Source organism: Branchiostoma floridae, chromosome 14 (genome assembly GCF_000003815.2).
Source record: "Branchiostoma floridae strain S238N-H82 chromosome 14, Bfl_VNyyK, whole genome shotgun sequence".
NCBI classification, from domain to species: Eukaryota; Metazoa; Chordata; class Leptocardii; order Amphioxiformes; family Branchiostomatidae; genus Branchiostoma; species Branchiostoma floridae.
The window spans coordinates 832,770-848,792 of NC_049992.1; the positions used below are offsets into that span (position 1 = coordinate 832,770).

General features: G+C 44.2%; 2 protein-coding genes across 2 annotated transcripts; both read left to right on the forward strand.

Moving 5' to 3' along the window:
* The first annotated feature begins 976 nt into the window (after positions 1 to 976).
* On the forward strand, positions 977 to 4,637 carry LOC118430453 (microfibril-associated glycoprotein 4-like). The gene is made up of 5 exons (XM_035841329.1): positions 977 to 1,341; positions 2,418 to 2,532; positions 2,734 to 2,847; positions 3,278 to 3,494; positions 4,034 to 4,637. Exons 1-5 carry the CDS (start codon positions 1,036 to 1,038, stop codon positions 4,350 to 4,352), a joined length of 1,071 nt encoding a protein of 356 aa, XP_035697222.1. The 5' UTR covers positions 977 to 1,035; the 3' UTR covers positions 4,353 to 4,637.
* A 3,177-nt stretch (positions 4,638 to 7,814) lies between these two features.
* On the forward strand, positions 7,815 to 11,336 carry LOC118430804 (zinc finger protein 678-like). The gene is made up of 3 exons (XM_035841827.1): positions 7,815 to 7,965; positions 9,567 to 10,461; positions 11,327 to 11,336. Exons 2-3 carry the CDS (start codon positions 9,590 to 9,592, stop codon positions 11,334 to 11,336), a joined length of 882 nt encoding a protein of 293 aa, XP_035697720.1. The 5' UTR covers positions 7,815 to 7,965; positions 9,567 to 9,589.
* The last annotated feature ends 4,687 nt before the right edge of the window (positions 11,337 to 16,023 follow it).

The window sequence follows — 16,023 nt, forward strand, 5'->3', positions numbered from 1 at the left end:
TCGGGTGATACGGAATACGCCGTGTTGTATTTTATATGTTCATCTCAACTCTAGTCTAGAAGAGTATTGGCCACATTTCCCGGACCTCTTCTGAGAAGGAGTGGGCAAGAGTCGGCGTCCTGATGACAGCCGTGAGTAATGACCCTTGAAAAGTACTAATGACATTTCGTCGGTCTTTCTTGTACGTCTCACCATACATATTTGGGGACTGTCCTGTAACATCTTAGAAATGACTGAGGAAATGAGTCACAATGACAACATAGTGAAACAATTTACAATTCTGAGAGATTGATGTGTAGGCGTATAGACAATATATAAGGAGGGTCTTAGAACCCATGTATCAGATGAGTGTGTGGAAGACTAGGACGGGTGGAGGAAGGAAGAAGTCTGCAGCAGACTCTCTTGTCTTTCTTGATCTGACGTATAGTTCCAACATCGGTAGCTATTCCTGACGTAGATCGAGATGAAAGTCGCCACAACCTCACCCCTTACAATCTGAGTTATACCCCTGTCACATTACCCACGATCTTTGAGCGTATCGATGGAAGATCGGTCATATTTGATATTGACAGAGGGTAGCGCACCTGAAAACCGTCCCTGTCACATATAAGCCATACTTTGTACCTTGTACAATTGTTGTGCAATAAAGTTATTATTATCAGAAAGGCTCGGGTGATCGCCGCAGAATCGTCGTCCGATCGATTTTCGCCAAATGTGACAGGGGTATAAGGGACGCCATCGTGATTAGGTGGCCATAACCTTACCCCTCACAATCTGAGTGATGAAAACGGTGTAGAATCATTTGCCGACGTGTTCTCCTCCTTTCTCTCTCATACCCCTAATCGGAAACACCCCATGTTTTTCTTAGGCCTAAAGCTGCGTGACACCAAATGAACTTGGCTCCTTGCCGTGTTTCCGGCAGCCAAATTCAGCCTGACACGCTTTGACATTAGTTCCTCCTTAGCTGGCGGTCGTTCAGCCCTGTACTAGGAGCGCGTTATCTGCTATTAGTTTACTCAGCCCATCAGTTTCAAGATGGCGAATGTCTTGCTTCTCGCGGCTTTCCTTCTGTCCAGTAGTTTTCCTTCCCGAGCCCAGGACACCAGTATAATCATCTCGACTGCCAACACCGAGGCACTCGAGAGTCAGCTCACAGAGACCAAGGAGGAAACGGGCCGCCTGAAAAATGAAGTGGATCGCCTGTCGTCGCTGGTGGAAACACTGCTGTCCAGGGTGGACAGTTTGTCTGATGAACTGTCGGGGGAGAAAGTCAGGGGCGCACAGCTGGAACAGAACCTGACACGGCAGATACAAAAACTAGAAGCGCGTCTCCAAACCCAGGTAAGGAACCGTGTTTTCACCTCTCAGAGTAGTTAAGGCATTTCACTTCTTGACAATTAAGAAAGAGATGGAAGATGTATATTTGTCGCACCGTCGAAATGTATGATTTATGCCCTTTTAACTTGCTCAACCATGAGCAGACCTTCATTGAATCTAAGGCTGGAAATACTCCGGAAATGCCCATTTGATCCCGTGACAAGGAAGTAGCCAAATCTCTGTTGCTTGCGTGTATACGTATTGTTGGACGGTCTCCATTTTGTGTGTTTCAATCACATTTGATTGGAAAGCCTTCATCTATGGTATTAATGTAGTACACGTTCCATAACATACAGCGCGGATGAGAAGAACTGAGAATATTAACTGTGGAGGAGGAAGTCTTCCTTGTCCGAGCCAGCAGTTACGGAAGCTTGCTTCCTGCTGATAACAGAAACGTCTATTGGGGATTTTGTACCAAACTAGTGTAAACCTCCTAAACAATCGGTTTGGTAAATGTTAAAGTCGTCTTCGTCGTATCTTGTTTGGTCTGTTTGAGTTGCCAACTACCTAAAAAATAGGTAGCCCCGGCTGAAACAGGTCAATTGACCCTCTGACTTTCTAAACGTTATCAATGACCTCTTAACCTATGACCTGACGCGGAACAAGTTGGTTTGGATTACGTATTTGTTGTGATTCTTCAGTTCCCCATTTGAGTACCTGATGTTTTAGTTTGTGTGAGTAAAATCGGTTCATTTGTTTTCTTGTTTTGAGCGAAAAAATTACCTATATCTGAAGTATCCCAAATGTAACACTGCACTGCACTATTTTCATCACACAACATACATGATGCCTCGTGGTGGGTTGTTTTGTTTTAGTACTAAATTTTCGATCTGGGATGATTATGTGCAGATCTGGGATGAAACGAACTTGGTTGATTTCGTATTCAGAAAAAATTGGGCTTTAAGACACTAACACCTGCTTCTGCACCTGTTGTATAACGTTTGACCATGAGACACCAGTGATGCTGTGAGAGGCCGAAATTCTCCACAGAGAAATGAAATGTCTCAATCAGTCATTACCGTTTCTGCCTGATACACCAGTGCTGCAGCGAGATGGGGCCTTCCCCTCAAGGTGCGGAAACTACAGCAAACCCGAGAGTCACACAAGTCGGACTGGCATCAACCACTGTAGCGGGGTCATCTGGAGATGCACAAGGTAAGAGATTTCATATTGCTTCACTACTATGTATGTATGACATGTGTGTGTGTGTGTTTGCGCGTGTTGCCATTATATTTGCCAGTAATATGTGAATAATATTCTTGTGCTTGGGATTGCTCATTGATTAAATTCTAAAGTGTAACTAGAAATCCCAATCTTTACATTGGCTTCATTTTTACTGATACTTACCATTCTCAGAGCTCAAGGCGGACTGTGCTGCATATAAAGCCTCCGGACAGACGACCAGTGGAGTCTACCCACTCGGCTCCCTCCCGTCCGGTGTGCAGGCCTACTGTGACATGGAGACAGCAGGTACTGTACACGTATAAAGTCACAAGGGGGTTGTTGTAAGTTATCTAGTCCCTTTTTAGCTTTGTAAAGTCGTTTCTATAGAAGTGTCATTGTCTAATGTATAACCAGTGTCACCGTAAAAACATAAAAACAAGAGTTCGGAGACCTCATAACTGCATGAAATATATCAGTTTAAAAAAAAATAAATTTTCATAATCATTATCGCACAAGACAAGCTGGAACACCGAGTCCGAGCTAGCCTGAGTACCATCCGGGTAGTAGTTTTTCCTAAGTTCCCTTCTGGAATAGGAGAGAAGCGACTGCATGTAAACGTCGGAGCGAACTACTATCCGGATGGTACCTAGGCTAGGTCCCAGTGGCAGAGCAAAGACCTTCTGTGATGTTATAATTCAAACTCAGTCTACAAACTAACTAAGAGTGTTTCCCACAGGAGGCGGCTGGACTGTGATCCAGCGGCGGCAGGACGGGTCGGTTCCCTTCAACCGGACCTGGGAGGAGTACAAACTGGGCTTTGGGAACAAGAGCGGGGAGTACTGGCTGGGGAATGAGAACATCCACCTCCTGACCAATCAGAAGAAACATACGCTGCGAATTGATCTTCAGGATTGGGAAGAGAATCAAACATTCGCAGAATATAGCACCTTTAGGTTGGTACTCCTCCGATCCTCTAATGGGAATTCTGGGCACAAATCAAATTTTAAAACGCCCCATTGAAATAGAAAATACATTTGTACAATTGATTTTCAGCATTGGAAAGGGAAGCACGCATTCGCCAAGTACATCACATTTATGTTCGTACTTCTCACATTCAGGATCCTGAACAGACATTACAGGCCCGAAGTTCTATGGGAATACATGATATCTACATACACAGGAGAAAGAAGGCCTTGAAAAAGCATCCTCCTAACGCCCGGTCCCCAACGGCACTACCTTATGGGGAATAAATGACTGACGGTACTCTGCTGTAGGAGAATGTGAAAAAGTAGATTCAAGTAAAACTTGTATTCCACAAGACACGCAAATTGGTGTCACGGTTTTCTGCTTTACTTCCGGCGAGGAGACGCAAAGAAAACATAAAAATAGATACAACCTCGAATGACCCAAATGCAGGGATATCCAGGGATGCATTTATTGTCGACTGGTGGTAAGTTCCATGTGAAAGGAATGACTGTCTCTTTCGATCCAGGGTGTCCGGTGAGTCTGACGGGTACCGGCTGCACATTTCCGGGTATTCAGGCACCGCGGGAGACTCCATGACCTACAACAACGGAGAGAGGTTCTCCACTGTGGACAGGGACAATGATGTCTATAGCAACGGCCATTGTTCTCAGCAGCACGGACAGGGCGGCTGGTGGTTTTGGCAGTGCAGCTACTCCATTCTCAACGGCCGCTACCTGGGCAACTGTGGGAGCTCCTGTCCAGCTTATCAAGGTGTGGTGTGGCACCACCGGAGAGGCGTGAGATACTCTCTGAAGTCTGTGTCTATGAAAATCAGGGCATCATAATTTCAGTTCTGTCTCCTAAGTCTAATCATATCCAGTTGTGCACGAAATAGTCTTTTTTTTACGTCCTGAAACAAAAATTTCGGATAAGAGATCACCACTAAATCAGAGTTCTGCGGTACCTACGACACAGTAGCCAAAAGTTACTGCTGAAGCATTTGGGACAAAAGTTATGATATCTACGGCGTTCTTTTATTTACCTTGAGTACCTGATCCTTACTTGATAAATAGTAACCGTAAGTGTTATCTATGAAGACATCCATGGAAACTATAGTTTCCAAGCAGACGTTGGGAGGTAAAATCGTCAAAATGTCTTGTTTCCCGTTTTAGTTAACAACGTTAGGAAGGAAGTTTGCAAAAGAGACGAGGAACTAAAAAACGGTACACAATTTTGCTTTCCAACACCTGCTTTGAGAATATGAAACAGTAAACCTAAACAGTACACCAAAGCATGTGGTCTTATTATCAAATATCATATAATCTGTACATACGCTCTGTACAAAAACATGTTTTTTTCACACTCTGGTTCATTTAACTTTGAACTTGTGAAAGTACGGTACAATATTATAACGCAGCTCCATATAAAACGAAATATAAATAAAGCATGTGGAGAAACAACATAATATGATAATATTACTACCATCAAGGCAGTCATTTGACCCGACTCAACGCGTCCGTAAGCTAGACTAGTATGTATAATCTCTAAGCAGATCCTACGGTAGTATAAGATAGTATCAAAAGCTGATACTATCTTATACTACCGTAGGATCTGTTTGGAGCCTATAGTATGTACACATTGCAAAAAACAACACCGATACTTCTGGTCTGTTCTCACTCTACTCCTTTTTTCGATCTTCTCCTTATCAAACATCATTCTCTTTCTTCTGTGACCTCTTTCAACAAACACATCCATACACAGGGCTCGAAATACTGCACCAGTAAAAATTACCTGCACCAGACAAATTTTACCTGCACCACTCTACATCTAGGAAGTATGGATCATACCAAAATTGTTGACCAACAATTGTTTTTTTTTTCTTTTCTACTTGATAGGTGGCAACAGTCAATGCAGCTAATAACAATCCATTTACACCTACATCATACGACATTTATGTATAAAACCCAGTACATGGACCAGTGCAGGTTAGGTGCAGATAGATACCAGAAATACCTGCATGCACAGCTCCAATATTACCCGCACTGATCTGCATATGCAGGTGGTATTTCGAGCCCTGAATACATGTACCCCTACGAAAGCCAGCTCCATTGATATCCCACGTAAATAGCCTTGCGAAATTAGAGGGCAGCATGTATCGGATCTCCCTGCCCCTTATGTGGGATCGCGGTCACATTCGTCCCACGACGTTTTCGTCCTAGGATTTTGAGTTTGTACTACATACCCAGTCGCCAGAATGTCTTCAATTTGTTTCAAACCTGTCCTATGACGTATGTGACCAATCTTTGAGAAATCAGGGTTCTAACGTATAACTCCGACCTCTCGATGAAGTCGCAAGACCGACGCCGACACCTTCACGACTGTCCTCAGGATGTCCTCGATCCGTCGCAAACCTGTCGCACGACTTATATAACGGGGGAATCCTCACAAATCAAGTTTGCAGCTCTGGCCACCCGATAAAGTTCGGGTTCACGCTTTTATATGACCATCCCGTCTGTTCTAAGAGAGTCGCAAGTATCCGTACGGCTCGTGACCGGGAAATCCTCACAAAACTCTGGTCACGACTTTGCACGACACAATCCCGACTGTTCTAAGAATGTCGCAAACCTGTCGCACGACTCATGTGACCAGAAAAACCTCCCAAATCACGTCTCCAGCTCGGGCCACTCTATGAAGTTGGGTTTGACGATTTTATACGACACACTCACGACTGTTCTAAGAATGTCCCAAACCTGTCGCAAGCCTGTCGTAAGCCTGTCTTACGCCTTTTGTGACCAGAAAAACCTCCCAAATCACGTCTCCAGCTCGGGCCACTCTATGAAGTTGGGTTTGATGATTTTATACGACTCAATCACGACTGTTCTAAGAATGTCCTAAACCTGTCGCACGGCTTAGGTGACCGGGGAAACCTCACAAATTAAGTTTCCAATTCGGTTCGGTCTCACGATTCTATACGACACAATCACGACTGTTCACGAAGTTCTCAATCTGTCCCAAGTCTGTCGTACGATTTATGTGACCGGAGAATCCTCCCAAATCACGTCTCCAGCTCCGGCCACTCTATGAAGTTGGGTTTGACGATTTTATACGACACACTCACGACTGTTCTAAGAATGTCCCAAACCTGTCGCAAGCCTGTCGTAAGCCTGTCGTACGCCTTTTGTGACCAGAAAAACCTCCCAAATCACGTCTCCAGCTCCGGCCACTCTATAAAGTTGGGTTTGACGATGGTGACGCAGCCGGAATAGCACCTGAGCTGCGGCACCGTGCCCACGTTGGTCCACGCGTCGCCCTCGGGATCGTAGCACTCCGTGATGTCCGTGAAGTAGCCTCCCGAGACGTAGATCTTGCCGCTGACGGCGCCGATGGTGCCGTTCCCGTGCTCCTCGATCATGGAGGCGGCGGGGTTCCACTCGGAGCGCGCCGGGTCGAACACGTACATCTCCCGGGAGTCCGCCCCGATCAGGTAGATGAGTCCGTCTAGGCACACCGACTGCAGGCAGTACCTAAAACGGACAAAGGCAGACAAATTTTAAGTAAGGTAAGATAGAGTTTACAGGACTTGAAGAAGTGTTAAATGTTTTACAGCATTATTTTTAATATGATAGGTAGATCAGCCCGTGTAAGCACCACCGACTGCAGGCAGTATTTGTAAACGGACAAATGTGTGTGGTGTGTGTCGTGTGTGTATGTGTGCGTGTGTATGTGTGCGCGCGCGTGCGTGTGTGTCTCTGTGTGTGTGTTTTTGTGTGTGTGTGGTGAATGTATATTGTTATAATTTTCACGGTGAAGCGGACATCGCGAAAACCGCGAACATTAATCCACCGCGAACATTTCTGCATATACAGTATTTTGCGTTGGCTTGCAAATGCTGTCGTGCTTGGCATTTACGACATGAATTCATGCGGTTGTCAAATGTACTGCAGCATCTTTTACTGCGAAATCTTTGAAACAGCTGATCTCTGATATGCAGATTGTTCTCACCTTTAAGAACTTCAAATAAATCAGATTTTATGGCTATTTCAATCAACAATTCAAAACCAGCTCGCAATTTCCAATTGTTTAAAAAAAATCTCTATCCGGACTATTTTTCCTCCGCGCCCTGTGAGTGCTTGACAATACAGATTGTTCTCACCTTTAAGAACTTAAAATAAATCAGATTTTATGGCTATTTCAATCAACAATTCAAAATCAACTCGCAATTTCCAATGTTTTTTTAAATCTCCGGATTACTTTTCCTCCGCGCCCTGCGGTTGCTTGAGTGGCGGATTGATACCTAAGTCGTTCTGGTCAGGACGGCACGCAGGCAGGTCGACCTTGAGAGTTCGGCGGATCTTTGGCAGTTACAGTTGCTTTGTGTCAGGTTTAAGGCGATATTTTCGGAGAAACCAGGTGCCAGATTCAACATCAAAACCCTTTCGTATCTGGGACACGTTGCAGGTACGTACGAGAAGCTGAAATGACAGTAGATTTAGACCAAAGAACGCGGCGTCATCGAAAATTTCTGACTGAAGTTTTGTGTCTCTCCATGATCTAAATCATGCCGTCTGGCGTCAAAATTGTTTTCGATCTGACTTTCCGAAATTCTTCTGAACCAACGTGCATTTAAAACAACGTGTTGACATCATGTTCTGTCAAGTATGTAGGAAATTACCTCTTGGGGAGGGGGGCGGAACGAAGTTTCCAACACAACAACAATGCTGAATGAGGACCGGTAGGGGTTTATCACTATCGTGTTAATTAACGCGTTAGATAAAATCAAAGAGGGACCAAAATGCTGTTTCATCGCATTACATTTTGGAATATCTACACGTAGTTTTTCCTATACTCGATTATGCATTGTGGTGACCACTAGTGCTGATTTTTCATGCGAACCCAGTTAGTCGTGTGTGTTGCAAACCCCTTTGTGTGCCCTACTCCAAACTTCCCGCCAAATCCTCACCTCTGGATTCAATTTCCGCTCTGTAGCTGGGCAGAAAGGTGAAGACGTCGGGACGGTTCACTAACTGCTGTAGGGACATGGGGATGGTTCAATAGCTATCGTTAGGACATGGGGATGGCTCACTAACTGTTGCAGAGACATGTAGGCAGTTCACTAACTTGTGGGGGCATGGGGATGGCTCACTAACTGATGTAGGGACATGGGGGTGGCTCACTAACTGTCGCAGAGACATGTGGACAGTTCACTAATTTGCAGGGACATGGGGACAGTTCACTAACTTGTAGGGACATGGGGATGGTTCACTAACTGTTGTAGAGACATGGGGAGGGTTCACTAACAACTGTTGTAGGGACATGGTGATGGTTCACAAGCTATCGCAAGGACATGGGGATGGTTTACTAACTTATAGGGACATGAGGATGGTTCAATAACTTGTAGGCACATGGTGATGGTTATTAAACTGTTGTGGTACATGAGGATGGTTCACTAATCACTAACTGTTGTAAGGACATGGAGACGGTTCACTAATTTGCAGGGATATGGGGGGAAGTTCACCAACTGTTGTTGGACATGGGGATGGTTCACTGTCTGTTTCATGGGCATGGGGATTGTACATTAACTGTTGCATGGACATGAGGACGGTTCAGTAACTGTTCTATGGACATGGGGACGGTTCACTGTTGTAGGGACATGGGGACGGTTAACTAACAGTTGTAGGATATGCCATATAGGGACGGTTAAGTAACTTGCATGGACATGGGGATGGTTCACTAACCGTTGTGTGAACATGGGGGAAGTTCACTCAATGTTGCATGGACATGAGGATGGTTCACCAACTGTTGCATGGTAATAGGGATGGTTCACTGTTGCATCAACTTGCATGGACATGGGGATGGCTTACTAACTGTTGTAGGGACATGGGCCGGTTCATGTCTTATTCTTGCCAGGGCAAAAGGGAGTGTTTTAGGTACAGTATACTTCTGCAAAAGAGGGCATCTGATGTCTTTGTTTCTTTAGTGTAAGGCATCCCAATAGGCAGCTTGTGACTAATTCAATATTAAAGCTGTAACAAATTGTTCACCTGATCTGATCTTTACAGAAGTGGTTCTGGGTGTTATCACCATGGCAACGACTGGAGTCAGCTCTGAAGAGGTGGAAAGCACTTCGAAAGGGGAGTTTGGTGGAAGGAGTGTGACTGCAAAACACTACAAAAAGTACAGGTGTGAGGAGTGCAGCAAGCAGTTCAGAACGCTGAGTCATCTGAAGACTCACATTCGCACTCACACAGGTGAGAAACCGTACAGGTGTGAGGAGTGTAGGAGGCAGTTCACTGAGATGGGAAGTCTTACGAAACACATGCGGACTCACACACGGGATAAACCCTACAAGTGTGAGGAGTGCAGCAGGCAGTTCAGTGAGCTGGGTAATCTGAAGAGACACATGCGGACTCACACAGGGGAGAAACCCTACAGATGTGAGGAGTGCAGCAGGCAGTTCAGTCAGCTGGGTAACCTGGACAGTCACATGCGGACTCACACAGGTGAGAAACCCTACAAGTGTGAGGAGTGCAGCAAGCAGTTCAGCAGGCTAGATGAACTGAAGTTACACATGCAGACTCACACAGGGGAGAAACCTCACAGATGTGAGGAGTGCAGCAGGCAGTTCCGTTGGTTGGGTTATCTAAAGACTCACATGCGGACTCACACAGGGGAGAAACCCTACAGATGTGAGGCGTGCAGCAAGCAGTTCAGTGTGCTGAGTGCTCTGAAGACACATATACAGACGCACACAGGGGAGAAACCCTACAAGTGTGAGGAATGTGGCAAGTTGTTCTGCCGGTTAGAGGTGCTGAAGAAGCACATGCGAACTCATACAAGTGAGAAACCCTACAAGTGTGAGGAGTGCAGCAAGCAGTTTAGTGACCTGGGTAATCTGAAGAGACACATGCAGACTCACACAGGGGACAAACCTTACAGGTGTGAGGAGTGCAGCAAGCAGTTCAGTCAGCTGGGTCATCTGAAGACGCACATGCGTACTCACACAGGTGAGAAATCCTACAAATGTAAGGAGTGCAGCAAACAGTTTAGTCGGCCAGATGTTCTGAAGAGACACATGCGGACTCATACAGGGGAGAAGCCCTACAGGTGTGAGGAGTGCAGCAAACAGTTCAGTGAGCTGGGAAGTCTGAAGAGACACATGAGGACTCACACGGGAGAGAAACCATACACATGTGAGGATTGCAGCAGGCAGTTCAGTCATGTCTGCAATCTAAAAACACACATGCAAACTCACACTGGGCACATTTCTTAGGATGTGATGAGTGTTAGATATATCTTCTTTAGGCCACACCAAATTTGTTGCTTCTCAGAATGGCCTGTCAAATTTTTCTCAGTTTGAAAATAAAAATTGGGCACACCTCCCATTGACAGTCTGCAAATACATGTACTCGTTTAGGTTATACACACCTATTTGAAGCATGTAAGTACCGAGAAAAAAGACATCGATATAAAAAGAAGGTTTTTCCAATTACCAACATTTGTATACTAATTATACCAATTATAGATAACCTTTTACTAGTCATTTGTACCAGTCAGCTGGCCATGTAGACTCAGCGCAGTAGAGATGGCTAAAAGTAGCTTTCGTTAGTTTTGTTGTAAACTTTCTTGCAAAAAGTGAGCCTCTACCAGGCTCCAAAAGTTGCTAGAAAAATTATAGTAGAAATTGGCCAATAGACAGACAACACCCCAGAGGTGTTAGCCAGGCAAAAGTTACAGTTGATGACATAGGGACACATTTTGGCCGGCTAACTCTGTAAGGCTTGTTAACTGCCTACTTGGTCAAATACTTCTATTTTCCCAGGGACGTGTAGCCTGGTAGAGGATTACAAAAGTATACTTTTTACGCTGTTACTGTTAGTATATTTCTGTTTATAATGTAGCTATTAGTGCTGTTGGACTGATGTGAAGCATTTTCATAGCATTTAGAGTTTTCCTTTTATAAAATTTCTTTTGATTTTTTTTGCTTTATCTCAATCAGATGAGAATGTAACAAAGGATTTAGAGCAGAAATAACTGCTTATATGCATCCTTTTAAATTCTATATGTTTTATATCAATCAAGACACTTTTTCTCTTTGTTTCTAATCAGTTTAGTATTTTATTCAAACTGTTCTATATTGTTGTGTTACTGTTAGATTTAGGCATATAGTTTGAGTTTCAAATGGTAGTGAAAGAAGAAGTGTTAATAATTATGTATAGTTAAGTCATGTTCTTGCTATATAACTGAGTTCTTTGTACACAACCAAATGTTTTATTCAAGCAGACATTTGGGTACACAAGTCATGAACAATCTACCTGTACTCTCTAAGCAGACCTTTCCGCCAGGGGTCGCGGTTTTTAGCGTCTTACTCCCTTTATACCCCCCTCACATTAGGCGAAAATGGATCGGATGACGAGTCTGCGAGCTCTAAATTACGAGGAGGCATGACCCTGACGGGAAGGGGGAACTCTGCCATTTCTTCGTCGGCATCAGGGTCATGCCTCCTCGTAATTTAGAGCTCGCCTACACGTCGTCCCATCGATTTTCGCTATATGTGACGGGGGTATAAGGACATTACAAATGGCGACCACTATTGGCCCCTGGCAGAAAGATCTGTCTATGCACATGTGTACATATTGGGACTGCACCTGCTAGCAGTAACACCTAGCCGTAGTGCGAAGTAGCATCAGTCCCGAGGAAGGTAACAGACGTTCAATTAGATGCTGGTTATTGAATAAAACACTTGATTTTGTACAAATTATTTTCCATCCTTTATTCTGTATTATCGTGTAGCCAGGCACCGTGGACCAATCAGAAGGCCCCGTTCCACGTTGGTTATGACGCCATAACACATAGTTTCTGGCCAGCCCGGTGTGTATCGCTCCTTCTGATTGGTCAGAATGAATCGAAACCGGTGTCGATTCATTCTGACCAATCAGAAGGAGTGATACACAGGAAAGTAAGGGGTATGCAGCCATTGGCCAATCCAAAGGAGCGAAACATATGCCAGAGCAGAGGGAATAATCAAACGGAATGCTTCGTACATTCTGCAGTCCATGTTTCAGTTATTTTGGGGCCAACTTGGAGTCCACTTTCACCTGTTACATTCAACTTCAAGTAACATAATGAATCAGCTTTGACATTATTTCAAGCCTTGTAACTGAACAAAATTTGACAGACATTATATGTTGTTCAAATTCACTGTTCAAATTTATTGAATGTACTGTATGATGGATGTATGTATTATAAAGGAATTTGTCGCTTAAATGGGTCAGTTTGAATAGGCTACTAGTATATGATAATAACGTTAATGACCCGCCTGTTCCTCATAGAATCGTCTTTATTCAGTGGTTATAGCAATGGACCACATGCCCGTAGCCAGGGGTGGGGGGGTGGGGGTCGGAAGAACACGCCAGAAGATCCACTTTTTCACACTCAAAGGTCCGCTTTTTACACTAGTTCTTTATTTTTTTTAATGGCGGACTGACTGGCATTTTACACTAGTAGAAATTTCAATTAATCTAAGCGAGTCTATCAGCAAAATTTGCCCCAGAAATTGCAGGAAATGGCGTTTCAGAGGGTCCAGGTTTCAAAATTTCTCGGACCTCCATTGTGACGCCTTACATCTTCGCTGTCGGACTTATATGTTGGGGGGAGTCACCCTTAAAGACTTTCGCCAAAAGCTTTGTGTATCTTTAATAGAAATTCTGTTACACTTGGCTTTAAGTCTTCCAGCAATTTTTGCCAGTCAAAATGCAGGAAATAGCGTTTCAGAGCGTCAAGATTTCAATGTTTTCCAGGGGAGCACTAAAAAGAACCCCCAAACTAAAATTCTGGCTATGGGCATGGACCAGACGTTATAACACCATATACTAGTACACCTCGGGGCGGGTCATTAACCCTCAATTATCAATTGCAATCTGATGACTGTTGAGGTTATTACTGTTAATCTGCCATGATAATGAAGTACGCCAAAAAAATAGTTACTCAAGCAACTGGATATGGTTTTGAAACGGTCAGACGTTTCGGATAAAATCCACTATCCTTCGTCAGTGACACTGAAGTGACCTGGAAGAAACAGGTCCTTTATACTCTAACTATGAATGAAGACAATTTCAGTCATCCAATAGGAAACGTTAAAGACAATTCAGACTGAAGACAATTTGGATTCCAAAGGGAACAAAGGTGAGGCAAAGTCAAGCTGAAGACAATTTGGCTTACAAAGGATAGCAAGGCTAAGACACAGTTCATGCAAATGGCTCAATTAGCTCCTGTTGTTTTAGTTACAGGGGGGGGGTTCCATGCGTAGCCCCCCTAGATATGGTTTCCAAAACCATATCCAGTTGCTTGAGTAACTATTTTTGGCGTATTACCTGGATGTCTAACCTTCATCAACGCATAATAATGAAGCTCTTAATTTGCAGTTCTACAATCATCTAGGTAACACATTTCATAAAAACTGTTAAAACTAGCAGAACGTACTTTTGTAGTCCTTTGTTTCTTATGTTCTGTATGCCTTGGTATGCCTAGGGATGTTAAAAATGCAAAAGTTGAACTTAAAGCTTTAATAGTGTCTGATCTGCATTTGTCTTCTCTTTTGAAGTATATTTGTAACATCATATTGGAACAAATTTCAATGCCCTGGTTTCATTACAACAGCAGAAACAACACTGAGTGACAAGAGGACATGACTTTCACATGATAAACTTTGCAGCCTCTTTACTCTGAAATCTTTGCAATGGCGAATGCATGACAGATCATTTTCCATCATAAGAAAAGTCAAATTTTATAGATTTGTTGACCAATATTTCAAAACCAAATCATACTTCCCGAAGTTCCGGATGATTTTAAACTCTCTTCCCGCACTATTTTCCCTCCGCGCCCTGTGATGAGTGATTGGGTGGCGGATGTATACCTACACCGTTCTGTTCAGGATAGCACGCCGGCAGGTCGACCTTGAGAGTTCTGCGAATCTTTGGCAATTACAGGAGCTTTGTCTCAGGTTTCAGGCGATATTTTCGGAGAAATCAGGTGCCATATTCAGCATCCAGACCCGATCTTATCTGGGACACGTTACAGGTACGTACGAGAAGCTGTGATGGTAGGTTTAGACCAGAGAACGCGGCGGGATCGAAAATAATTTTCTGACTTAAGTTTTGTGGGTGACTATCCTTGATAATATTTTAATACCGTCTGGCGTCAAACTGTTTTCGATCTGACCTTCGGAAATTCTTCTGAAACAACGTGCATCTAAAAAAACGTGTTAACATGATGTTTTGTACTCCGATTTGCATGAAATAGCGTGTGTGGGGTGGGGGGTGGGGGTAGAAACGAAGTTTCCAACACAACAATACACAACAATGCTGCATGAGGATCATTAGGGGTTTATGGGATCATGTTTCTTCACGTTTCTAGATAAATTCAAAGAGGATCCAACAATCAGCTTAAACATATTGCAGTGCGAAATTTTCGTATGAAGTTTTGTCCCTGAAGTCAACTATTGTGGAGGCCACTAGTGCCGATTTTTCATACGAACCTAGTTGGTTAGTCTTGTGTGTTGCAAACCCCTTTGTGAGCCCCGCCCCAAAACTTTCCGCCAAATTCTCACATCTGGATTTCATTTCCGCCCTGAAGCCAGATGGGTTAGGGTCAAGACCTGGGGACGGTTCACTAACTGTTGTAGGGACATGGGAAGGGTTTACTAGCTTGCATGGACATGGGGGCTGTTCATTAACTGTTGCAGGGACACGGAGATGGTTCACTTATCGCCAACTGATACTGGATGGCCATGGGGACAGTTCACTAACTTACATAGACATGGGGACCGTCCACTAATCGAGGCATGGGCATGGGGGCGGTTCACTAACTGTTGCAGGATGTGGATATGGGTCACTAACTGTAACTGTTGTAGGGACATGGGGAATGTCATCTTCACCATCAAAGTTTCAGAATGTACTATCAAACCTGTATTAGCGGCCAGTTTTTCTCATTCCCTTCGATTTTGACCGTTGACCTAAGCATTCAGAAGAAGTCAATAGTGGCCACCTCTCCAACGCGTCTGATTGTCGGTTGTTCGTGTCATGTCATGATGGGTTGATGGTCATGGCCTAATAGTGATTGCCATTTTTTGTGCAATTTAAGCTCACTCTGGGACAGTTGGAATTTCATTTTGGGACACTTTAGGGGAAAAAAAGGTTAATTTCATGGATTGCTGTTTTTGCATTTGCAGGAGTTTGTCCATATATTGTTGCCATGGCTACAAAAGGAAGCAGGCAAGGATTGGATGACGTCAGCAGAGGAGCAGCAGGGGGTTCTGCCAGCAGTGTTCTCACCTGGCGAGGAGGAAGATGCGAGGAGTCTGGGAAGAAGTCGAGTAGGATGGGCAAAGGTGGGAAAGTGTACAGGTGTGAGGAGTGCAGCAGGCAGTTCAGTAAGCTGAGTAACCTGGAGAGACACATGAGGACTCACACAGGAGAAAAACCCTTCAGGTGTGAGGAGTGCAGCAGGCAGTTCAGTGAG